The sequence below is a fragment of the Erythranthe guttata genome, chromosome 12 (genome assembly GCF_056151865.1).
Source record: "Erythranthe guttata isolate IM_541 chromosome 12, IM_541, whole genome shotgun sequence".
Lineage (NCBI taxonomy): Eukaryota > Viridiplantae > Streptophyta > Magnoliopsida > Lamiales > Phrymaceae > Erythranthe > Erythranthe guttata.
In genome coordinates, this window is record NC_142544.1 from 2,427,501 (window position 1) to 2,452,699 (window position 25,199).

Sequence of the window (25,199 nt, forward strand, 5' to 3'; positions counted from 1 at the left end):
CTAACTAAATAATATTCTCCTAATGTCCTTGCACAGATGCTGTCAATAGTGTACGAAAAACATCATTTCCAACATATAAAGAAAAATTGACTAAGATGAAGAAAGGTATTATATCAAGTGGTTTTGATTAATTTTTTTTTTTTTTTTTTTTTACAATTAAAATGAGCGGCATTAATTAAATGGGGACTAATTGTGGTGTCGATTCAATATTAGACGTTAATACTGTTATCTTTGTACAATTATTGCTACATAATTATAAATGAATTCTATAATAAATATGCTATTTTATTATTACGACAGATGACGTTGAGTACTATCACAATGGTGCATCTACATCATGTGAAGATCCATTCCAAGTTACAAAATCCTATTATGAAAAAATAAAAGGTGCGATCTTATTTTTTTGTGAGTAATTTTATGCCTAAGTTTAAATGATTAAGTGTGCAATACATGTAGACAATGTATCAGTTTTTTCTTTAATTTCGACAGAAGCTGAATGTTTACTATTTTGTTAGTTGTATCGTGCAGAACGTAAAGAAGATGTCAAGGAGTCATAAAACAATAGACTCTGTAACACGTGTGTTGGATATGAAATCAGTACCCGCTATGTTGGTAGATGACGATTTACAGACGGTAAGAGAAATTTCTTCCGACAGCGGTATCTCATTGTTATGCGTTATTGTCAGTATATTTTTCTACTATAATGATAATTTGTTGCTTTTAAATGTAGATTTTGAATATGTCTCCAACGATGAGAATAATGACGATGTAGTTGACGATATTGGTAAATATTATTTTAATCTAACAACTTTTAATCTTTACATTATTAATTATATAAATTCATTGCATTAATTTTTTTTAATAACTAATCTTATTTAATTATTTTTTGATAGATTATAAAGATCTTGGAGACCAGATGTATGAATGTCCGTTTTGCGGTGCAATGATGTGGTACGGTGAAATAATTGACATGCACATACAAACATGCAGGCCCAAATTTGGCCTAAGTTGTATGTCCGGAAAGTCCAGCTCCCAAAAATAAGAGATGCACCTCCTACACTTAACAATTTAGTGTTTGGAACTGATCGAAGGAGCAAACATTTCCAAGAGCACGTACGATCGTATAATATGATGTTTTCTTTCACGTCGCTTAGTGGAAAAGTGCATACATCTATTAATAACGGATCTGGTCCATACACATTTCTATTACACGTCCAAAATTACCATCTACTGGGCAGTTTATTGCCGAAAGAAGGCACTAGGCCTAAATTTGCTCATCTTTACATTTTTGACACAAAAAATGAGATTCAGAATATAATTGATGCCGTTTGGTAAAATTTTGGGAATTATATTCCTGTTTCTAAAGAGTATAGCGCTTACAAATTATAATTATATTTTTTTTTGTTTGGCAGGTCCGGAAATCAATCTAATGATCTTGGCTCAGCCATCGTTGCATCGTTGAAAGATATGATTGATGGTAACAATGTACTTGCACAGTCGTACCGTGCTGTTCGAGATCGGTTTTCCAATGATGGCCATCAATGAGTAAAACTTAGATTGGTAAAGAGTTGCAGTACTGATGGCAGGACGTACAATATTCCTAACGCAAGTGAAAATAGCAGGCTTGATCGTTGGGAACTTTGACACACAATAGGGTGTTAGGGATATTGTAGTTGAGACACGCTCAAATAAGCTTCAACGAATCAGTGAGCTCCATCATCTTTACTTGCCTCTACAGTATCCTCTTTTATTTCGTTACGGTGAAGATGGTTATCGAGACGATATAAGTTTGAGAGAATCTTCGATAATAGAAAATGGAGGAAGGTAAGCATGCGAGAGTTCTTTGCATCTAACCCAGAAATGGCGTGGATAACATTTGTTACTTTTGCATTCCAAGAAGTTATTTCAACAGTTCTGTGTTGATGGATTTTCAATGGTAGAGTCACAGAGGTTGAATTTCATAAGGTTCAATCAGGATCAACTTAGGGTTGACATGTACAAAGGTATCGAAGAAAAGATTTTTAAAGGAGACACTGAGGGTAAATTAGTTGGACAACGCATTATAATTCTAGGGTCGTTCACCGCAGGTCCAAGGTATATGTTTAACAACTTCGTTGATGCTCTTCAAATATGTAACTGGATTGGATTTCCAACCCTCTTCATCACCATCACATGCAATCCTCAATGGCCAGAATTACAAAGGGTGTTGAAAGATACAAATCTCAGGCCGGAGGATCGGCCAGACATTCTTTGTCGTGTGTTCAAGATGAAGCTCGATAGTATGATGACACAAAGCAAGAAGAGTTGTATATTCGGACGTATTAGAGCATGTAAGTATTTAATTATATCTCAGTTTATAATTATACATTTACTACATTCATATAAATTAAAGAATTTTCTCATGTGTGAGTTTAACTACTTATTGCTTTCTTAACTAAATTAATGCATATTTTTTTATTACCATATGTTTATATTTTCTATGCAGATGTATGCACAATTGAATTTCAGAAACGAGGTCTACCGCATGCACATATTTCATTGTGGTTGCATAATGAAGATAAGCCCAAGAACCCAGAAGAAATTGACAGAATCATATGTGCTGAAATCCTGACGAAGAAAACGACCGAAAGATGTACCAGTTGGTGGAGAAGTATATGATACATGGACCGTGCGGTCAGGCGAATTTGAAATCTCCCTGTATGAAGGATCGAGTTTGCACGAAGCGATTTCCAAAGACGTTTGTACAGCGCACTGAATCAGATGCAGATGGTTTTATTGTGTACATGAGAATGGAAGATGGCACAACAGTTACGAAGAAGAAGACTACTCTTGACAATGGGTTTGTAGTCCCGTACAATCGTATATGGTTGAGTAAATACCGATCTCACATTAATATCGAGTTATGCAACCAGAACAAGTCAATCAAATACATGTTCAAATACGTAAACAAGGGGCATGACCGAGTTACGACGGCATTTTATGAAACACGCAATAGAGATGGCGGTGCTGAGATTCGTGATGAGATAAAGATGTACTACGACTGCAGATATCTTTTGGCATGTGAGGCAATGTGGAGGTTGTTTAATTTTGATATTCATTACAGAGACCCGTCCGTAATTAGGCTAAGCTTTCATCTCCCCGATCATCAGCCGCTTGTCTTCAATGAAAACCAGTCATTACAAAGTGTGCTGGATAGGCCACCTTCCAAGCAAACTATGTTCCTAACGTGGTTTGAGGCCAACATGAACTATCCACATGCTAGGGACTTGAGGTACGAATATTTTCCACAACAATTTGTATATAAAGAGGATTCTCGAACTTGGGTGCCAAGGAAAAAATGATTTTCTATTGGTAGGCTTGCGAATGTTCCCCCTGGAAAAGGGGAAGACTATTACCTTAGGTTGCTACTTAACATTCATAGGGGATATATGTGCTACGAGGACATCAGAAAAGTTTTTGACACTGTCTACCCTACGTTCAGGGATGCATGTTATGTTTTGGGTCTGTTAGATGAAGACAAAGAATACAAAGATGCAATAATAGGAGTGAATACTTGGGCACCGGGGGATTATATAAGAAGGTTATTTGTAGTTATGCTTCTTTCCAATAGTTTAAGTCGGCCCGAACATGTTTGACAAAGTTGTTGGTTGGATTTGGCGGAGGGTGTTGCTTACAAACAATAACGTCTTCATAATAATCCAGGTATGGTAATTTGTATAGCACATTATTCAAGTAGATTTTAAATATTACTCATTCTTTTAATATTGTCTCTTTACATTTTGAACTAAATGCACATAATTTATCCATTTTTTTTTGAAGATTTACATATATCAGATGAAAACTTGAAGAACTATACTCTCACCGAAATAGAAAAAATATTGCAAAGCAATGGTAAAAGCCTGCGAAATTACGCACCATGCCAGTTCCAATCGAATTCTCAGCGGAGGACACAATAAACATATTGGTGTTAGATAAACTGGATTACGACCGGTTTGAAATGGGTAGAGAACTTCAACGGTGTCTTGCTTGAATTACAGACGAGCAAAGAAATGTTTATGATGCAGTCATGGATGTTGTATCCGATGACCGTGGTGGAATGTTCTTTCTATATGGCCATGGTGGAACATGAAAGACGTTTCTATGGTAAACTCTTTCGGCTGCAGTTCGTTCCAAGGGAGAGATTGTAATTAACGTTGCATTGAGTGGTATAGCATCGTTATTGCTCCCTGGTGGAAGAACAACTCATTCTCGATTCGGACTACCCATAAATGTACACGAGAGTTTCACCTGCAGCATATCGCAACAAAATCCACATGCGGAGTTGCTCATAAGGGCAAAACTTATTATATGGGACGAGGCTCCTGTGATGCATAGAGACTGTTTTGAAGCGCTTGACAAGACAATGAAGTCAATATTACAGGTTGACAAACTCTTTGGTGGTAAGGTGGTTGTTCTTGGAGGAGATTTTAGGCAGATTTTACCAGTTGTGCTCAAAGCATCAATGCACGACACAGTATATGCTACGATAAACTCCTCTCCGCTATGAAATTTCTGTCGTGTCATGAAGTTGACTAAGAACATGAGATTGCAGTCATGCTCTTCTCCATCTAACGTGGATGGGGTAAAAGAATTTGGAGACTGGATACCGAAGGTTGGCAATGAGGATGATGGGGAACAAAACGATGGTGAAACTTCGATAGAGATTTCCGATGACATGTTGATTGGTGATTCAGACGATCCATTCAGAGACCTACTGGAATTCATTTACCCGGATTTGTTGAGTAACATGTATGATCCAAATTATTTTCAAGGGAGAGCAATTCTTGCACCAACTAATGAATTCGTCGAGTCTGTGAACGATCACTTAATGTCTCTCCTTCCAGGAGGAGAGAAGGTGTACCTGAGCTCAGATAGTATGTGTAGGGACGAGCAAACAATGGAGGATAATGCAGAAATTTATTCAACTGAATTTCTCAACACAATAAGATGCTCCGTACTTTGTTCTCATCGTTGAAGTTCAAGGTTGGTGCACCCGTTATGCAAATAAGAAACATCGATCAAGCTAGAGGATTGTGGAATGGGACCAGACTTCAAATTATTAAAACTGGCATTCACGTTCTGAGTTGCAAAATTCTTTCCGAAAAAAATATCGGTGACATGGTGTTCATTCCTCGGATGACTTTAATACCGTCTAACTCCGGACTGCCAATTAAATTTCAGAGAAGACAGTTTCCATTGATTGTTTCTTTTCTAATGACAATCAATAAAAGGCAAGGTCAAACTCTTTCGCATGTTGGTTTGTATCTTCCTAGGCATGTCTTCAGCCATGATCAACTATATGTTGCACTGTCCAGAGTTATGAGCAGAGGTGGTATTAAGATATTCATCAAGTCGGATTCGGGCAAACTCACCAATGTTACTAGAAATGTCGTGTACAAGGAAGTATTTCATCGAATTTAAAGGTAGAAAATATTTTCATATTTACCAATTATTCATGTAACATGTTTTTTTTAACAACTTATTATTTGGCAGGTGTTTCTTCTCTATATAATTTCCCCCGTGCGATGTTATTTTCAGTCATGTCCCTAGGATGCTCAGTGCAAATCTTATTATCTTTAAGATTTATTTTTTACGATATACTAATATTTAATATTATTCTTATGATGTAACTATGAAGAACATAATACTTAAAATATATTTTTAATATTGTTGGTCGCGTATTGTATTTAAATTCAATGAGCGTAATAATTTATGTATGCGTAAATTTTTTTTTCAGACATGTATTTCCAGTTGAAAATATGTCGCCCCGTGCATCGCACGGGTGAATACTAGTTACATATCAACAGAAATCCGCAAAGGTACCTGAAAGTGTAGAGCATGAAAACCAATGGGGTATGAAATTGTCAAGCCAAAATCAAAAAAAACTACTTATTACCGGTAGACACTTCCATTTTGAACCAGGTAATCTTGCAAACCACTGCACCTGCCAAATTAAAATTAATTACTACTCTTGATATAGAATATACATATGATTAAGAGCTAATAGCACAGATCCCCTTGTGTTATTCTTAATTGGCGAAAGTTCCCCTGTGTTATAAAAATTAGCAATGACCCCCCTATGTTGCGTTTGATACAGCACACCACCCCATATTTTCCATTTGGCGGTTGACTTAACTAAAATGACTGTACTACCCTAATACATAAAAAATACCCCCAAATGCAACTTTCCTTCTCCAACCAATCTTTTTCACTGCCCCTAAATGTAACCCGCAGTTTCTTGATGGGGAGAACGCCGACTCAATCGCCGGAAAACAAAACAGTGCCCTCGTCGGAGCAATCAAATTCCAGAGTTACAGTTCGAAATCTTCCCCTTTCAGTAGCGTACCCCACCCCAACCTTCTCTTCCCTATCAATCATCTTATATACGCCACCATCTTCATCGAGGTCAACACATTTGGAGCAGAATATCATGAGAAGGAAGGGGTGAACCTTCGGGATTTTTTTGTTGCAAAAATTGGAGTTTTCTGGGAAGTTTTCTGAAATTACGTATATTCTGAGCATTTTTTTGGAATTTTTGGACTTTTTTGTGTTCCAAGGAAAAGCTTAAAGCTCAGATCTTGCAAAATATTCGACTTTTTTTTTTTGGTTTGATACATGAAAGAGCCTGAAGCTCACAATGTCAGTTGGTTTCATTTTTTTTGGTTTTTTGCTGGAGAAACATGAAGGGAGTGGTCTGTCGGAAAAAAATTATGTGGAAAAAGCGTCCGGAAGAAAAATATTTGCCGGTCTATGTCTGGCAAAGGGGCGCTGTCGGGAAGCATTTTGTGTGTGTTGGGCATGAAAATGCTGGAGAGTTTGATCGGGATGAGATGATTTGGAGAGAAGGCGTTTTTGAAATTGACAAGGACTGAATTGAAAATTCTAAAAATTTTATTTTCGGGTTATTAAAATTTGGGGCTAATGTTTAATTTTTGATTTTTTTTTATTTATAGGGTATTTAGGTCTTTTCATGTCAGAACACGCACCCCCAACCGCACAATTCGCGCGTGCAGAACACGATAAGCCGTTGGGGGCCTTATTGGCTTTGACTAACTTTCATAGGGGGGTCCTTGCTAATTTTTTTAATACGCGTGGTTTTTCGACAATTAGAGATTACACAGGGGTAGTTATTGCGAAAAACCCTATGATTAAAGTATAACAATACTAGCCTTCGTTCAGAAGAATCTTCTGTTCAAAACGAATTCTACACCTCATTCCAAATTTGAAATATCTTTGGTGCACCGTACTTACTGTTCTTCTTATTGCTTGGTGCCGGCACCTTAGCTAGCGGCTCTGACGCCGGCGCCGGAGGAGAAGATTGGGGCTGGTTGATCTTGGAGAGGAAGGAATAGAATGGCATTTTAAAGAAATTTCTGAAATTTTCAGTTTGGTCTAAAAATTTGGATTATTTATATTTAGGGGTTTTCGTGCATAAGTCACTAACCAACCATCTTTATTATTCTAAGTTCAGAGGTTATACCTCTTTCGCCAATAAACCCATCCCTTTAATATGTATTATAGATAAAGGAAAAAATAATGTATATGACAAAATTACCTCCAACCCTTTAAACCTAATTCCTAATTGTAACCTCAATTTAACTTCAATTTAATCAATTTTGACCACAAAATTCAATTTTGACTTTTTTTTTAAACTTTTTTTTTTCTGAAATATTTTTTTGCTGCCTTTTTCGGCGTTGACTTTTTTTTTTTTTTTTTGCTTTTTCCGCCGCCGGTTTCCGACGTTGACTGCCGGTCTCCCGTGACCTTTTTTAGTGCTCTTTTTTTTCCGAAATTTTTTATCCATTTTTTAACAACCGCTGCTAAGCGTTGACCGTAATTGTACTGTCATTCACAGTAATTATACTAGATAGTACATTTACGTAATTGTACTATCAGCAACAGTACAGTTACTGTCAACCACAACAATATTATTTTTGGCATTTTTTTATTTTGTTTGATTTGTTGATAAGTCAACGTAATTATATTACTATCGTTGATAGTAAAATTACTGTAAACACAATAATATTACTGTCAACCACATCAATATTTTTTTTTTTACTTTGTTGTTTTGTTTGATTTGTTAGCCGATTAACGTAATAATATTACTGTCTACTATTGTAATATTACTGTAAACACAATAATATTACTGTGGTTGCGGCAATATTATTGTTGTTATAGTACTGTCAACCACATCAATATTACTTCTTTTGGTTTTTTTTTATTATATTTGCCTTTATTGAACGGTCAACGTATTAATATTACTCTATTACATAATAGTAGTGATTTTTGTTGTGTTATATTACCGTGATAGAGAATAATATAGCAATATTATTGTGTTAAATTGTAGTATAGTTAATATTACTGTGTTAAACGGTAATATAGTTAATATGACTGTCAACCACAACAACATTGATGTTTAAATGGGGCAAAAAGATGTTAAAGTAAAAAAAAATCTAACAAAAAATGAAAAATTCAACGCCGGAAACCGGCGGAAAAATCAGGAGGAAAGACAAAAAAAAAAAGAAAAGTCAACGGCGGTGACGGGCGAAATTGTACTCAAAATTGAGTTTGTGGTCCAATTTGAATAATTTGTGAAATTTGGGGTCAGATTGAGATTAAATTAAATTAAATTAATGGATGAAATTGGAGTATATTCAAATGTGAGGGGGTATTTTAGTTCTTTATAGATCTTTGGAGAGTGTGTGGATTTTTTTGTAAATTGATTTTTTTGTCTGGACCTCTTTACGGGATGATGAGCTTATTTTTCATGGACCCTTATATTTAAGCACAATTGAATTTATATATATTTAAAAAAAAGAATTTCAGACGATATTTGAGACTTTTCACATTAAAAAAACAAGTCGCACTTTTCCAGCTATTTTTATATAGGGACTTTTCCATCAATTAGAGTTATCACATGGTAGCGCTTACTAAAAGCTCTAAAATTAAAATAACCCTACAAAGAATAAGAACAAGAGTGATAACACAACAAAGTAGAAATTTAGATTTTCATTAAAATGCAGGGTAATGGCTTTTCAATACAAAAGAACTTCAATTTTTTCCGAACCTATATAAACATCGTCTATATAAAACTATCCGCCTTTCTTGCGACCGGCTACCAAATACATAATAAATATATCAACGGAACACGCAAAATACAAAGCATGGGGACCAAACATTTGTGTGTATATATATATATATATTAGGATGTGAGTTCATTGACAATGCCGGTAAGCTTTCTTTCCAACACCTCCGAACAAATCTGACCCATCATGTGGTAGAAAGACATAAGATCGGATAACTGTTCGACCGACATTTTATTCATCACATTTCTCGCTAAATTCTCTCTCTTCTCGTTCATCCTCAATTTCTCCATGTAAGAAGAAGCATTCCTCACCGTTGCACCCATCTGCTTTAATCTCGTCTCTTGTTGCAGGCTCAATGCCGTATTTGACTGCATAATAAACAATTTGATTTCAAATTAGTACAACTATTGGAAAGATATAAGACAATATTAATACATCCAGCTTTTGGAAAAACTGAACTATTTCAAGCTTGCCGCACGATATCGGAAACAGAATTAAAATACAATCAGATGGATTGGATCGAAATTAGCACTTTCGGAAAAATATAGTTCCTTTTCTTCGGAATTGAAAACCGAGTTCCATTTCAATTCCAAAAACAAATTGAAAATGGGAATTTCAAAAAGACGGAATGAGATATCTTGTTCCACATAGATTCCAATTCTGATCCAAAATGTTTTTGGAAAAATTGGAAAAAGAAACATTGTTCCAAAATTAGAAAACTTCGTAACTAATGGGTTGAAATCGGAAATTGAGTTCCAATTTCCACCCCTAACTGCTGCCATAACATAATGTTAGTGTGTGTGTGTGTGTGTGTTAATGCAATTAATTGTACGTGTGAGTGTACCTCAAGAAACTCTGCTCCGGCCTCGAGTTCGGATTCTTTAGAAGGATTGTTCCCGTTTCCTCCCTCGTATATGTTTCTTGCAAGCGAAAAGCTTCTGATTATAATTTTTCTCTTCCTCTCCATCTCACCATCAAGCTTTAGAAGCTTTGGCACACTTGTCAAGCTTTTATTAAGCTTCTTTTGATACGCAATCACTGCTTTTGCAAACTCCTGCAACATTTGTTAAAACTTTATTACACTCGTGTAGCATTCAACCAAATTAAACGTAAAGACGCAAATAAAAAACATGAATCGGACAGATCGTATCGGAATTAGCACTTTCTGAAAATCTCCAACTTTATCCAGAAGTTCACAACTAATTCCAATCACATTCCCGCAAAATCGGAATTCAAAAATTGGAATGATAAAATTTATTCCGACATCGAAATTTTTTGAATCAGAATCGAACAAGTCCGGAATTCCAATTTCTTAGTTGTCTATAATAAAAAAGTTGGAACATTTTTTTTTGTGTGTGTGTGGAAATTTTGAAAATATTTAAAAAATTTAAAATCAGATCGGAAATCTGAATCTAATACGTATTCCAATACCTTCCAAACAAAATTCGGAAAAAAATGAAAAAATCGGAATTCGTCCAAAACCGAAAATATTCGAATCACAGTCGACAGAATTCGAAAATTCCATTCCAATTTCGATAGTAAAAACAAAATCAATAACACTACAAAGGATCAAAAGAATTCACCTTATAAGCAAAAGGGCATCCGGGATAATCGAATTCATCAGAATCTTGATGCCTCATCCTCTCGGGATGAAACTGGAGCCCCATTATGAACTTCCCTTCTTCCGGGTTATAAGCATCCGGGTCATAAAAACCCTCAATCAAACCATCTGCAGCAAAAGCCATAGGCACAAATCTCTGAGCCAATCTCTTCACCCCTTGATGGTGATAGCTATTTACCAAAATGTCCTTCCTCCCACCGTCCAAAGAGTCACTAAACCACTGCTCAAGAGGGGTATTCTCGACAATTCGCACCGGATGCCGATGCCCGTCGTAATTGTCGTAATCCATGTGCACCACCCTCTGATTCTCCGGCACGTGCTTCTCGAGCTCTTTGCCGACGTCCTGGTACAGCGTGCCGCCGCAGGCCACGTTTAGGATCTGCGAGCCGCGGCATATTCCGAGATAGGGAATATTCCTCTCGAGGCAGAGCTTCGCGAGCCCTAACTCGATTGCGTCCTTTTCTCTGTCCACGGCGGTGTCGCTGGCGTGGAGGCGGCGGATCTCATCCAGCTCGTCGGCGGAGAGATTCGCAATGTCGGATTCGTAGTGCGATGGGTCTATATCCTCTCCTTCGCAGAGGAGGACGCCGTGGATCGGCTCGAAGCTCTCCAGCATCATGTGGACGCCGGTGACACGTGGCACGATCACAGGGACCGCTCCATAGTTTACGATCAGATCTAGATGGTATTCGCCTGCGTGATTTTCATAAATTCACTCCAAATAATTAGTCGGTTATTTTTTTCAAAACAAATTCTGGAAAATTCAATCGGAAAAAAATAAATTATATCCAGGAAATCTGGAAATTAAATTCAGAAAAAGGGCAAAACAAAATTAAAAATAATAATTGTGTACAAAAGTTGGTTATTCGCCTGCGTAATTTATTTACAATTTTTCAATTAAATAATACGTTCGGCTATTTTTTTCAAAACAAACTCTGGAAAAAAATTGAATCGAAATTCGTACATTGAAATCTGGAAATTAAATTACGGAAACGGAAAAAAAAAAATAATAATAATAATCGCAGCATACCTAAAAAATCGACGAATTTGTTCTTACGAACGCTTCGTCTCGATTTTATTGCAATTTTTCAATTAAAATTATACGACCGGTTATTTTTTTCAAAACAAACTCTGGAAAATAAATTGAATCGGAAATTCGTACATTGAAATCTGGAAATTGAATTACGAAAACGGAAAAGAAAAATTAAATAATAAAAATCGCAGCGTACCTACAAAATCGACGAATTTGTTCTTACGAACGCTTCGTCTGGAAACAATAAGAACACGTGGCAAGATCACAGAGAGATCACCTGCAGCCATGCGCAGAAGTTCTTGTTATGGAGGAAAAAAATGAAATCAAAGAAAAAATCAATCTTTCTCCCAGAAACTGATTAGAGCCTAATTTTCTGGAAATAAAAAATTATCAGCGATGAGAGAGAGAGAGAGAGGAGAGAGAGTGAGTGAGCAAGAAAAGCGTGGAGAAAACGTTGCGCCGCGTATGTGTATAAATAGAGGTTGAGATTTGACACGTGGCGGATGAATATCTCGTGCAGGGTCGGGTCAAGTCTGAGGCGACGCTGACCTGGCATAGATCCACTTTTATAAATAGGAGTATACCATAAAAATTGGATAAATATAACCCAGAAATTAAAAAAATAAACGGGTTAAATGCGAATTTGGTGGAGGCCTTATCCGTGGGGTTTCCTAATCCTACCTAATTAGTAATTAGTGCTGTTTGCTTTCATTGCATGTATCGAACTTGGACACCTTTATTGGCCGACCCTCAATATTATTTTCCATAGTAAAATAATAAATGCAGGACGAGTTTAAGTAAATGTAGGATATTTTACTAATTTTAATTTTTCATCTCTCCGATATTGATTTAAAATGCAAATGTGATGTGATAAATGTCGTTCGAGCTTTAATAATGCCGTTACGACTTCAAACGTGATTTTGATCATTTTTTATTCCAAATTTTGCAAAACCCGAAAAATAGAATTTGTAGTATTCTGAGTTAGTTTTCTAATCCAACTTGAATCACCAAAATTGGATGTCGGACGAGAAAAAGATATACATGAATCATTGGATATTGTCCACAACTTTGATGTATTGAGGTATCTAAAATTCAAAATGTGACTCATTCATGCATAACTTTGTCACACGGCATCCAATCGAGCCGATTTAAGTTGGATTAGAAAGCTAACCCAAAGGACTACAGTTTTCGTGTTTGAATTTTGCCAAAATCAAAATAGAAATATGTCAAAATCAGGTTCGAAGTCAAAACAACATTAGTAAAATTGAAACGACATTTAACATTTCAGAATACAAATTCTACAACTCGGCTCTAACATTTAAACTTATTATATATTACATGCAATGTTGCTGAAATTCGAATTTCAACATTTTTTTTTCGAAGTTTTAGTATTAAATACGGAAAATTTTCTTAATTTTGAAACTTGTTCATGGATTTGTCTTGCTTGAAAAATAGAGTTCGTTTACTTATCCTAAAGATTTGTTCGGAAGATTTTGTTGGATTAAAATACAAACTTTAGTTAAAATTTTGAGTTAAGATGATTTAAATCAGTGTAAAAAAATTTAGCTTGTAGTATGTGCAAGTTCGTTGTTGTTGTGTCTGGTGAGGTGCAACTTTGTTATCTACGCGTCTGTGATAAACACAAATTTGTCGCTTTCGCATCTACGACAAACCCAATTACGAGTGGCAGACATTTGTTTCATATGTAAAAATTGACGAAAAGATAGGTTTCAGCGCGTGAAAATTGTCTCACTTTCAAGTGTATTAATTTTCAAATTTGGTAAATTCATGTTGTTGATGACTAATTAATGGTAATATCGTTGAAAACTTACTAAAAATGTTTTGAAAAAAAAAAAAGAAGATAGAGTGAAGATAGATATTTTTTTTTTTAAAATAAAATGTCTTTCATTCACTAAAAGTTGTCATTTTAAATATTTGAGGTATAGCTATTAAATAATTAACAGTTAGGGGAAAGGAAGGCCAATTCTTTTTATATTCAAATTGTGGTTGTCAAATTGTCATAGTTCGTTAAAGGTGGATGCTAATTATTCATATATATTATCCATGTTTTTGGTGATTAAATTAATAGAAGATATATATGGGAGATTCTCAATATTATTTAATGTTTGTAAACCATAAAAACAAAAATATTAGTTGTTAAATCGAAGAAAATATTGATAAGAGGAAATAAGGGCGTTTAAATAATGAACAATGGTGCGCATTTTATATGTGAATGGGTGGCGAAAATACGTTTTGATTAGTTCACTAAGTGCCAAAAATCTGTATTCCTATTGATATTGCATTAATCTAGTTTAATTTAATTTTGTATATCTTATCTATATTAGGTGTAATGATAAGTAAAATATGAGATATGATATTAAATTGGAGGATATTCATATTTAATTTGAGCTAATTGAGATATAATCTTAAGAGTAAATGTCAATTGCAAAATTATTTTTCATGTATTTCTTATAACAAAATTCCTTCAGTAGATTTGTGATTTTCTTTTCTTTTGTAATGAAGGAATCCGCAGCACCATATAGGTATACGGGAAAAATTGGATTATACTGAAAGTTTACATTGTCTCCAGTGACAAATTTAGGATTTGTGTCGAGAATGTTCAAAATTAAGTAAATATTAAAATAACAGTTGATATAAAATGATGGACTAATAAAAGTTTACGAGTGTTCGGATGGCAGCACCCCGATTTTTTAATAAATAGTATACAAATAAAAAATACAAATATGTAAGAACTTCATAGTTAAAAAAATCATTTACAAATTTTAGGAGTATTTTTGAAAGTTGTGAAAAAAAATTGACGAAAATATTAAAGAAATTGTAAATAAATTAAAGTCGCAAGTATCATAGTGTTCATTTAAAAGAAATATTTTTAAGTGTATATATATTTTTTTTGAATCCACTCGAACTCTTTAAGGTTTACTATGCCATATATTTTTTTATAGCAAACAAATTAATAACTAATATAGAAAAGAAAAAGAAATTAGTATTATAGAATATAATTAAAAGTAAAACACCAAAGTGGAATAAAAGTATATTCACATGAGATCAGTTCAAACAAAAGGAAACACGTGCGTGCATGCATGCATGCGTGTTAATGTAGCTCCTCAGGTGAGCGAAGGGGCATTTTGATGACGTCACAATGTCTGCGCTGTTTGTATTTGAATTCTCATTTACAACGTGGAGTCCAAGTTTTAATGCTAGTTCGTTGGGAGTATAATAATGAAATAAATGCACTTTTGTTCAGCATTCAGTGACTGCCATTGACTAATTTAGTCAAAAAATTAAAAAAATTATATATATATTTTTTAGGGTAAATAGCACTAAACCCCATTGTGGTCTGGACATTTTGCACATGACCCTTTATGGTATGGAATTTGCTACATAATTCTATTGTAGTTTTGACATTTTGCACATGATCCTCTTATGGTATGAAATTAGGCACATAACCTCCTGGTGATTTTAAAATTTTGCACATGACCCCCTTTATGGTATAAAAATAACACATAACTCCCTTGAATAGAAAACTGGAAAAGACTAAATTGCAACCATACCGACTGTTCGATGGTTACTCTATCAACTCAAAATTTCTTATTTTAATTTAAAAATAATTATTCTATAGAAAGAAAAGCTTAATGTACTTTTTTGTTAAATGAGAAATATTATATTATTGTGTTTTTCTTAATTTTACAACACATATTTTTTTTAATTTAATTTTTATTTCAACTTTAGAGAAATGTTTTTTTCGATTTTTCCAAAAATATAACAAAAAATAAAGACTTTGTTTCTTAAAAAAATAAAATTCGATAACAGCTATAATATAATATATTATATAGAAAATAGTAATATAATAATCATAATTAATGATAATATTAAAAAAATTCAAATTGATTTCTAAAATTGAATAAATTGTCAATTGTACTATAACTAGTATTATATACCTTTTGTGCTGTAAAGTTTAAAAAACACAATAATATATTATATTTCTCATTTTACAAAAAAATACATTAATCTTTTCATTTTATAGATAATTAATTTTAAATTAAAACAAAAAAAATTGACTTAATAGAGTAACCAACGAACCGTTGGTATGGTTGCAATTTTGCAAAACTTTAGGGTAATTTAGTCTTGTCCAGTTTTCTATTCAAGGGGGTTATGTGCCTAATTTCATACCATAAGGGGGTTATGTGCAAAATGTCAAAACCACAAGGGAGTTATGTGTCTAATTTCTTACCATAAGGGGGCCATGTGCAAAATGTCCAAACCACAAGGAGGTTATGTGCCTAATTTTATATCATAAGGGGATCTGCAAAATGTCTAAACCACAAGGGGTTAAGTGCTATTTACTTTTTTTTTTGTGTTTACTGCTACATTGCCTTTTTTATTTGAAGTAAAATATGTTTTAAGCGTCCGTGTTGTATTGGGTATCGAATTTTATTTAGTAATAATAAATTATGGATAGCTAAATTGAATGGGAAAATTACAATTTTCGCACCTCAAGTTTGCATCGATTACATATTTGGTACCTCATGTTTACAAGAAACACATTTAGACCCTCATGTTTCAACAATTTAACACTTTTAGTCATTTCCGTCAATTTACCGTTAGTTAAGGTAATAATGTACACACGCTTGATTCCGTTAGTACTAATTGAAAAAATTGACAGAGATGACTGAAAGTATTGAACTTTTGAAATATGAGAGACCCAATATATTTTTTTATAAATATGGAGGATCAAATATGAAATCAATACAAACTTGAGGGAAATAAACTGTATTTTTCCGTAAATTGAATTAATCGATCCAATTATAATCTCGCATTAAATCACCTCCCTCACTATCTTGCCACGTCACAAAATAGATGAGTACCAAAAAACTTGACTGGATGAGAAAAGTTTTAGTCAAGGTCCTCGTTCTTTATTGAGTATATAAATTGGGCGAAATTGAATATAACCTCAAAGATGAGGACTTAAATGTATATATGTCCACATCAAAATCAGTTTTATATATAAATTCATCTTTCATGTTTTTTTATCTCCTAAAATACCCCCTCTCTCTGGATATAATTTAAATTACTTTCATCTACTAAACTCTAACTTCAACATTACAATATTGCACATTGAACCTAAATTTAACAAATATATCACATTCACCCCATTTTCATTTTTTTTTAAATATTCTTTTTTCAGAACTTTTTTTTCGGCCTCGCTTTGACTTGTGATTTCTTCAGCAAAGAGAAGATCTTTACTTCTCTTTGTGTATTCTTCGAATATCATTTCAATAAAGTTTTCGCGTGTAAAGAAAGACATATTCACAAGTTATATATTTCTAAATAGTGATTTAAAACTTGTGTTGTTTTTGCTGCAAAACATTTCTTTCTATAAGTTTTTATCAAATCATTGGTCTAAATGTCTAATTTTATATTTTTATATTAAATTACACGAATTCGGCAGCATTGAATTCTTTCAACGAAAAAAAGAAATCATTAAAAAGAATGCGAAATTAAAATTCAATTTTATTGTCAAACAAAGAGGTGGTATATATCTACTTTAACATAGAGACACACAACAATCCCGTTTCGACAAAGTTTATTTTTAATTTACAGATTCTCCAATCAACACGACGGGCGCTGTAGGCCGCAGACGGCGGCGATCTTCTTGGCGTTAGGCGAGTCGATGATTTGGCCCGCCCTTGGGTCCTTTAGGTAGTTGCAGAAGCAAGGCACTTGCTCCTTTAGCTTTTGGCAGCACTCGGGCGAAGGGTTATCGGTCCCCATTATCGCCCCAAGGCACGGTGCCAGCTCCATAGGGTTGCAATTCGCCCCCGCCGCGGTTTCCTGCGCTTCCGCCGCCACCAACGCAACCACCATCACCACCGCGCACCATGCAACAAAGCTAGCCATACCACCCTTCATCTTTTCAGAGATATATGTATATTGCAAAAAAATATGGATGTATGTATGTGTGTATGTAGAAATTGTGTGGTTTGAGAGTGGAGAAATGGTGCTGTATATATATGTAGAAGCGGTGAGGGCAAAACGGTCCAATTTTTATTTATGGGAAATTCGTGATTTGCAATTTGCATTAATGGTTTTTTTCTCGGGTACGTGTATGAGAAAACGGGCTGAATTTAACCAATCCGGGTCGGGTTTGGATTAGCAGCCATTAAATTCTATAGTGATATTTGTCACACGGACCAACTCGTAAATGGAAGGAGAAAAGTACAATGAATGGTTGTTGCCAATATGCACAATTGAATTTGTCATAGCATTCTGATGGCAATTTGTATTTTTTTTTGAGAAATATTGTGTATAATCTCCAAATAGCAAAAACTCTAGTGAGATAGATATTGGCACACACATACCATTTAAGTTCATTTGGATAGATAGATTTTACTTTAAACTTCAAATAATTATCTTTCATCTTCAACTATATTTTGAATTCTTGTTGTGAATTTCAAATTAATTATATATGGCTTTTCCCATGCTACACTCGGTGAATGTTACATTGGACAGATTTTTCCCTTGATCTACACGCCCTGATGTGTGTGTTTGTGTGTTTGTGCTTTTGAAAGATAAAGATCTGCCCAATGTAACATAGTATAATATATATATATATATATATATATATATATATATATATATATATATATATATATATATATATATATATATATAACAACCACCCCTGAAGTAAGGTCAAATTACAAAAAAAATCATTTATGTTTGGATAATTACAACTACCCCTTAACTATGAATTTCTTACACGTTCACCCTTATGGTATCAAATTCAACATAATCTTCCACATTTCATAGAATGTTCTCTAGTTTGTACTCATTTTGTGCAAAAATGCAGTTTATGATGCACCACAGTCTAATATATACAAGCCAAAAAACACATCTTATTATCTTCTTGCTTCAATATATGTGGAGCTCGAATGAGATAAAACGGGTACAAACTTGAGAATATTCCATATAATCTAGAAGATTCTACTAAATTTGACACCGCAAGGATGAATGTGTAAAAATATTCATAGTTGAGGAGGGTGGTTGTAACTATCCAAACATGAACAAATTTTTCGTAATTTAACCTTACATCAGGGGATGGCCGTAACTTACCCCATTTATATATCTAGTCATTTAAGGTGATTATATTCTCCTCATTCATAAAAGAAAACGTCATTGTTCCAGATCAGCCTCCCAATCTAATAATCACAGGAAAATTACACTTTTCACCACTCGAGTTTCTCTCAATCTTATATTAGGTCCCTCATATTAACAAAAAAACAGATTTAGTCCGTCATTTTTTAATAATTTAACATTTTTTATGCGTCAATTTTCCGTTGATACTAACTGATTCAAGCATGTGTCCATCACTATCTTAACCGACGGAATTAAGTACTTCAAATAATTTGTTCATCATAAATTCTAGTCCAAGTTTGATAACTAGAAACCTTAATCATAAAAGAAGAAAAAATAATCATAAGAAAAAAGTGAAATTAAAGATCTATTTTATTGCCAAAAAACAATCAGTTCCGACAAAATTTATTATCAATGACTACATATGAGAGTAATACAGATTCTCCGATCAACACGACGGCTGCTGTAGGCCGCACGCGGCGGCGACCTTCTTCGCATTCGGCGAATCGATGAATTGACGGAGCGTCGGGTCCTTTAGGTAGGTACAGAAGCAAGGCACCTGCTCTTTGAGCTTTTGGCAGCACTCGGCCGACGGTTGGCCCGACCCCATTATAGCTCCAAGGCACGGTGACAGCTCCAACGGGTTGCAGTTCGCCGCCGCCGTCGTTTCCGCCGCCACCAGCAGAACCACCATCACCACCGCGCACCAGGCAACAAAGCTAGCCACACCACTCTTCATCTTCTCAGAGATGTATATATAGTTATATAGGAAAAAGTATATATGTTATATATGAATGTATGTATGTATGTATGTATGTGTAGAAGTTGTGTGTTTTGAGAGTGAAGAAATGGTGGTGTATATATAGGAGCTGTGGGGGTGAGTTGGTGAGGGGCAAAACGGTCTAAAGATTTTAATTAAATTGTGGATTAGGTTTGCATTAATGGTTTTTCCTGTGTATGAGCTGTGCTCAAACAATCCGGATCCGGGTCGGGTTTGGATAAGCAGTCATTAAATTTTGGGTAATATAAATTAATGCATGTGGTATATTTTGAATGACCATTTCAACTAAAATATTAAGCTGTTAATGAAATATCGAACTCAGAACCTTTTGTTTGGTATGGCTCTGATACGATGTTGAATGATCATCTTAATCAAAAGCTTAAGCTGTTGGTAAAATATCTCCGACAGTATATATCATGAGTGCATCTATTTGTTTCAAGGTTCCATTTGGATTGAAATGCTTGAAAATATGGGTTTCAAATTTCAAGTAACAAATCATTGAATAAATTGTGCTTGGACTAAAGAATTAAATTTCTTGAAAAGATTTAATTTCAGGGAATATTAATCCAATTTATTATTTTTTATACAAATAGATTTCAATACAAATCACACAATATATAACTCAAAACACTATCTCGCCAGGATGACCTTAGCAGTTGGAGCAAATAAGTTTGTGTGAAGTGATTCAAGTTCAAATATCCTTGCTAACGTAACGCGTTTGTTAGATCGAGTTTGTCACACATGGTTAGTCTAGTGTAGTTCACGTCTTTCATATGATTTGCAAATTAACTATTATATTATACGAGAGTGTAGGTTAGGCAATGCACCTATATATATGTCAGTCAATTACCAGTGTAAAAACTGATATGTCCAATAAAATTAAATTTGCTCAATTTTGAAAATCATTGCCGACACAACCTTTGTGGGTCGGCTGATCATTGACAACCAAATATTCGGTTTCCGAAATGGGTTGGTTGATGATTATACCCGCTACGTAGTTTACTTCAACAAATTCAAAATTTGAAGTAAAAGTATGCACATTATGCCTAGTGCCACTCGCCATGATCGTTTATCAGTTCAAAAGAGTTAATAGCAATTCGACAAAAAAAAATATAATTATAAAATTCTAGTGTAAGATTTATGTAAACTTTTTTTTCCTTGTTGAAAATGAGGGATACCCCATAGTTTTGAAAATATATATGTATAGGTCCAATATTTTATTTCCTAGGCAAAAATCCAAATTTTGATCTTAATTTGTTAGACCTCCTAGACAATTTAAAATACCTGTTTTTCCCTTTTAGTTTCAATTTAATGTATACCCTAGCCTCACAATTTAACCAGACTACGTTTCTTTTTTCTCTCTCTCAACTCCCGTTTTCTTCAATCTCTCGTTACCACAGCCCCACCGCCGCCCACCGCCACTCCATCGTCGGCCGCCGCTGCCCACCGCCACTCCACCGTCGCCCGCCGCCGCTTTTCGTCTGCCTTGTGCCGCTCTCCTTTAATTTTCGGCGACATCGCCGCCCATCACCACTCCCCATTTACCGGATCTTCTCCCATTAAACTCTTTCTCGCCAGATCTGGCGCCGACGAAGAAGAGGAAGAAGCGCAACATATACATGTGCTACGGTACAAATATTGTGTTACAATTTAATTGTGAAATGTGACGGTAAGTAATCGACTTCATTTAAAAAACTATATTCTTTCCACTTTACTTAATGTAGCAATATAATTGTTTAGAAGTGCTTCGATTAATTTTTTGATGCATAAATTATTAGGTATTGTAGCGTTCATTTAATGTCAAGAAGAATTTTTGCCTTTTTTGGGTCATTGACAAACATGTCATTTGATAGTTCATAAATTAAAAAAAAAAATTCCATAAATTTTTTGAATCAATGGTTTGAAATTGGAGGATCAAGTGGATGTGATTTCTCTTCTGTGTGCTATCTTTCTGGCTAATCGAGCCAATGGAAAATATTTGTGCTCGGTGAGACAGTGTTTTCAAATTTATATGTTATACAAAGTGTCTGTGACATATGAAATTTTGTTTTGTTGTGCAGGATGATGAAGAATCCATGTTATGGGACAGGAAGAAGCAGATAAAATGAGTATAGAAGCTTATGTAGCCCTCCTTCTTGCATTTCTTTTGATGGAAAGGTTTAATAGCTTTTTGCCATAGGCTCGTGTGAATTCTTGTTTGTTTAAGTGATGTTTTTACCATGTTTCTCACGAATTTTTATTTATGATTGGTTTTTCTTTTTTCCCAATAAGAGCACGGGTAATGCAATTGCAGAATGTTTTTCAGATCGGAAGTTGGCTATACCATTTCCGGTGTTGGAGAGATTTGCGTTATCAAGTCATATATAGTCACATGTGGTCATATATATTCATACCTGGTAATATACATATAGTCATATATAGTCCCATGTAGTCATATATAGTAACGTGTTGTACCTTGTAGTAATATATTGTTATATATAAGTTATATAAGCTATGTGTTTTTTTTGATGTATAGTGATGTTGACATTGTGTTTTTCCAATTTTTTGTTGGGTATTTATTGATTTATAATATCAAGATTCAAATTGTGAATTTTGTTTTTGATGTAGATGAAGTTTTTTTTTTTTATATAATCAGTGGTCCACGTAATCAGTCGACCATAACATTGGTGTAAAAAAAAAAGTACATGACTACATATAACTAACTATACATGACTATGATACAATATAATCATATGTAGTATATATACAATAGTCATGTGTAGTCAATTTCAATACAATAAATTTATCAAAAATTTGAAAAAAAAAAATTAAACATCAAAAAATTAAAAATCAAAATTTTCTTTTAAATTAAAAAAAATTATAAAATAAAAAAAATTAAATAATTAAAGAAATTAAAAAAATTAAAAAATACAAAAGAGGGTAAATATATAAACTAATAATAAAATAAACATTTATAATTTTTTATTAAAAAATCTGTAACAATGATAAATGCAGGTCCAAAATGCTAAATGATGTTAGTGAAAATACTGAATGCAGTTGGACGAAAATTGATATAAGGAACAATAGTACTTTAGCCTCTCAAGAGGGTTATATCTCAAAGTAAGAATTTTAGGGGTGGACCTATCCCTATATATTTTCCAAATTAAGGGTGTATATCAAATGGACCCTAATTTAAAATGCTAACTTTGGTAATTACAATATCCACTTAAAAAAACAACAACCTTTATTTTATATTTGTTTAATAAAATTTTACCACTATAGTTGGTTGATCGATACTTATCGATCAACCAACTTTCGATAATATTAGAAACCTTCAATCGATCTATTACAGATGGATTGGTCGAAATTTCGACCCGATTCAATAGGTCGGTTAAAAATATATTATCCGCCTGATAATATGGTCGGTAATGAGTTGGTTGCTGAGTAAAAACCAACTCAGTCCAGTCCTACCTATATATATGGTTGGTTGCAAGTTTCTTCATTACACACTAGTTCTAGTGTGAATTAGGTATGAAATCTATTGTAAAATGAATTGACCAAAATAAACTCCAAGCATTTGTCAATTTGGATGGTATGCGAAAACACTAAAGCAATTGAAATATATACACCAATTTTTTTTATATATTTTTTTTACCATAGATTTAGATAAAGAACCATCCTCTAATCAGATGGTGTGTATTTCTTTGTGCAGATGTATGGTGCCTAAAGAAATTAACTATTTTAAATAAATCGTATCCCAATTAAATTGTTCCGGTTCCGCCCAGGCATACTATAAGTTTGAGAAATTAGATGATACATCTGGTTATTTATATATGATGAATTTGAACTATATATCTATACATAATCACACATATCCACGTGTATGTGTGCTTGATGGATAGTTATTTAATCAAATGAGAAAATTGTAATTTTGATCCTATATGTTGGTCTCTTTAGGGATTTAGTCCTATAAGTTCTCTTATATCAATTTTACATACAATAATTACGCAAAATTAATATTTTTAGTCCTATTTACTCGATTTGAATTTTAGCCATCATTTGATGATGGGCCTAACAAACTCGCAGAAATTTGTTTATATGAACACTAAAAAATTAGAAATGCTCCTCTAATTTGGTTTATAGATGTGTCGTCTCACATAATTAAAGTTCTACTAATAGCAAATTAAATTGCACTTCACCCCCTAAAAATATCTAATTTTCGCACTTTACCTCCTCAAAATTTTAAAAAGTAAATGCCCCCCTCAAAATGTTATTCTTGTTGCACATTGCCCCGATAGCAAAATTTCGATGGATTATTCATCAGCATTTGAGTATTTTTGTTGCACATTGCCGCTTTATATGTTATTTTTATTGCACATTACCCCTTAAAAACATTATCTTTTTGCACATTGCATTTTTAAAATGTTATTTTTGTTGCACAATACCCACCAAAGATTGGCTCCTGGGGCAAAGTGCAATCAATATAATATTTCGAGGGGGGATTATCCACTTTTTGAATTTTTAGGGGGAAAATTGCGAAAATGGAAAATTTGTAGGGGGTGAAGTGCATTTTATCCTATTCTTTATATACTTGTGCCCTACTCCAAATTTGTGTCCTGCGTAATTAAGTACTTTAAATAATTTGTTCTTCATAAATGCTTGTCCAGATTTTATCACTTATAAAAACCTTAACCATAAAATCAGAAGAAAAAAAATGAAATTAAAAATTTATTTTATTGCCAAAAAAGGAGAGGTGGTACATATCTACTTCACGTAGACACACAACAACGTAACAATCAATTACGACAAAGTTTATTATCAATGACTACATATGAGAGTAACACATATTCTCCGATCAACACGATGGCTGTTGCAGGCCGCACACGGCGGCAACCTTCTTTGCATTCGGCGAGTCGATGAATTGCCGGAGCGTCGGGTTCTTTAGGTAGTTGCAGAAGCAAGGCACCTGCTCCTTGAGCTTTTGGCAGCACACCGCCGAAGGGTTATCGGTTCCCATCATCGCGCCAAGGCACGGTGACAGCTCCATAGGGTTGCAATTCGCCGCCGCCGCCGTTTCCGCCGCCACCAGCACAACGATCATCACCACCGCGCACCAGGCAACAAAGCTAGCCACACCACCCTTCATCTTTTCAGAGATATATATATATATATAAATATATATATAGCGAAGCAAAAATATGTTATATATGAATGTATGTATGTTTGTTTAGAAATTGTTAAAAAAATGTTTTGAGAGTGGAGAAATGGTGGTGTATATATAGGAGAGGTGGGGGTGAGTGGGTGAGGGGCAAAATGGTCAAATCTTTTTTCTTTGATTGGTAATTCGTGATTTTGAAATTGTGGATGAGGTTTGCATTAATGGTATTTTTCTCGGGTGTGTGAAAACGGGCAGAGGCCTGTGCTGCGGCTCAATTTAACCAATCCGGGTCGGGTTTGGATCAGCAGCCATTAAATTCTAGGTATTGGAAATATAAAAGCACAATG

At 34.2% G+C, this 25,199-nt stretch overlaps 5 protein-coding genes across 5 annotated transcripts; 1 reads left to right on the forward strand and 4 right to left on the reverse strand.

Moving 5' to 3' along the window:
• Positions 1 to 2,654: 2,654 nt before the first annotated feature.
• On the forward strand, positions 2,655 to 5,014 carry LOC148766203 (uncharacterized). The gene is made up of 7 exons (XM_088826809.1): positions 2,655 to 3,271; positions 3,356 to 3,580; positions 3,703 to 3,707; positions 3,820 to 3,891; positions 4,006 to 4,098; positions 4,164 to 4,513; positions 4,568 to 5,014. Exons 1-7 carry the CDS (start codon positions 2,655 to 2,657, stop codon positions 5,012 to 5,014), a joined length of 1,809 nt encoding a protein of 602 aa, XP_088682935.1.
• A 4,019-nt stretch (positions 5,015 to 9,033) lies between these two features.
• Positions 9,034 to 12,314, reverse strand: LOC105953463 (putative glutamine amidotransferase GAT1_2.1). Its single transcript, XM_012977123.2, has 4 exons — positions 11,976 to 12,314; positions 10,709 to 11,439; positions 9,970 to 10,179; positions 9,034 to 9,493 (listed from the first exon to the last, which is right to left on the reverse strand). The coding sequence occupies exons 1-4, from the start codon at positions 12,064 to 12,066 to the stop codon at positions 9,242 to 9,244; spliced, it is 1,284 nt and encodes a 427-aa protein (XP_012832577.2). The 5' UTR covers positions 12,067 to 12,314; the 3' UTR covers positions 9,034 to 9,241.
• Positions 12,315 to 17,410: 5,096 nt separating this feature from the next.
• On the reverse strand, positions 17,411 to 17,710 carry LOC105953436 (non-specific lipid-transfer protein 2). The gene has a single exon (XM_012977097.2). It carries the CDS (start codon positions 17,708 to 17,710, stop codon positions 17,411 to 17,413), a length of 300 nt encoding a protein of 99 aa, XP_012832551.1.
• A 1,578-nt stretch (positions 17,711 to 19,288) lies between these two features.
• Positions 19,289 to 19,750, reverse strand: LOC105953435 (non-specific lipid-transfer protein 2). The gene has a single exon (XM_012977096.2). The coding sequence runs from the start codon at positions 19,671 to 19,673 to the stop codon at positions 19,383 to 19,385; it is 291 nt and encodes a 96-aa protein (XP_012832550.1). The 5' UTR covers positions 19,674 to 19,750; the 3' UTR covers positions 19,289 to 19,382.
• A 4,659-nt stretch (positions 19,751 to 24,409) lies between these two features.
• Positions 24,410 to 24,873, reverse strand: LOC105953410 (non-specific lipid-transfer protein 2). The gene has a single exon (XM_012977069.2). The coding sequence runs from the start codon at positions 24,838 to 24,840 to the stop codon at positions 24,550 to 24,552; it is 291 nt and encodes a 96-aa protein (XP_012832523.2). The 5' UTR covers positions 24,841 to 24,873; the 3' UTR covers positions 24,410 to 24,549.
• Between the last annotated feature and the right edge of the window lie 326 nt (positions 24,874 to 25,199).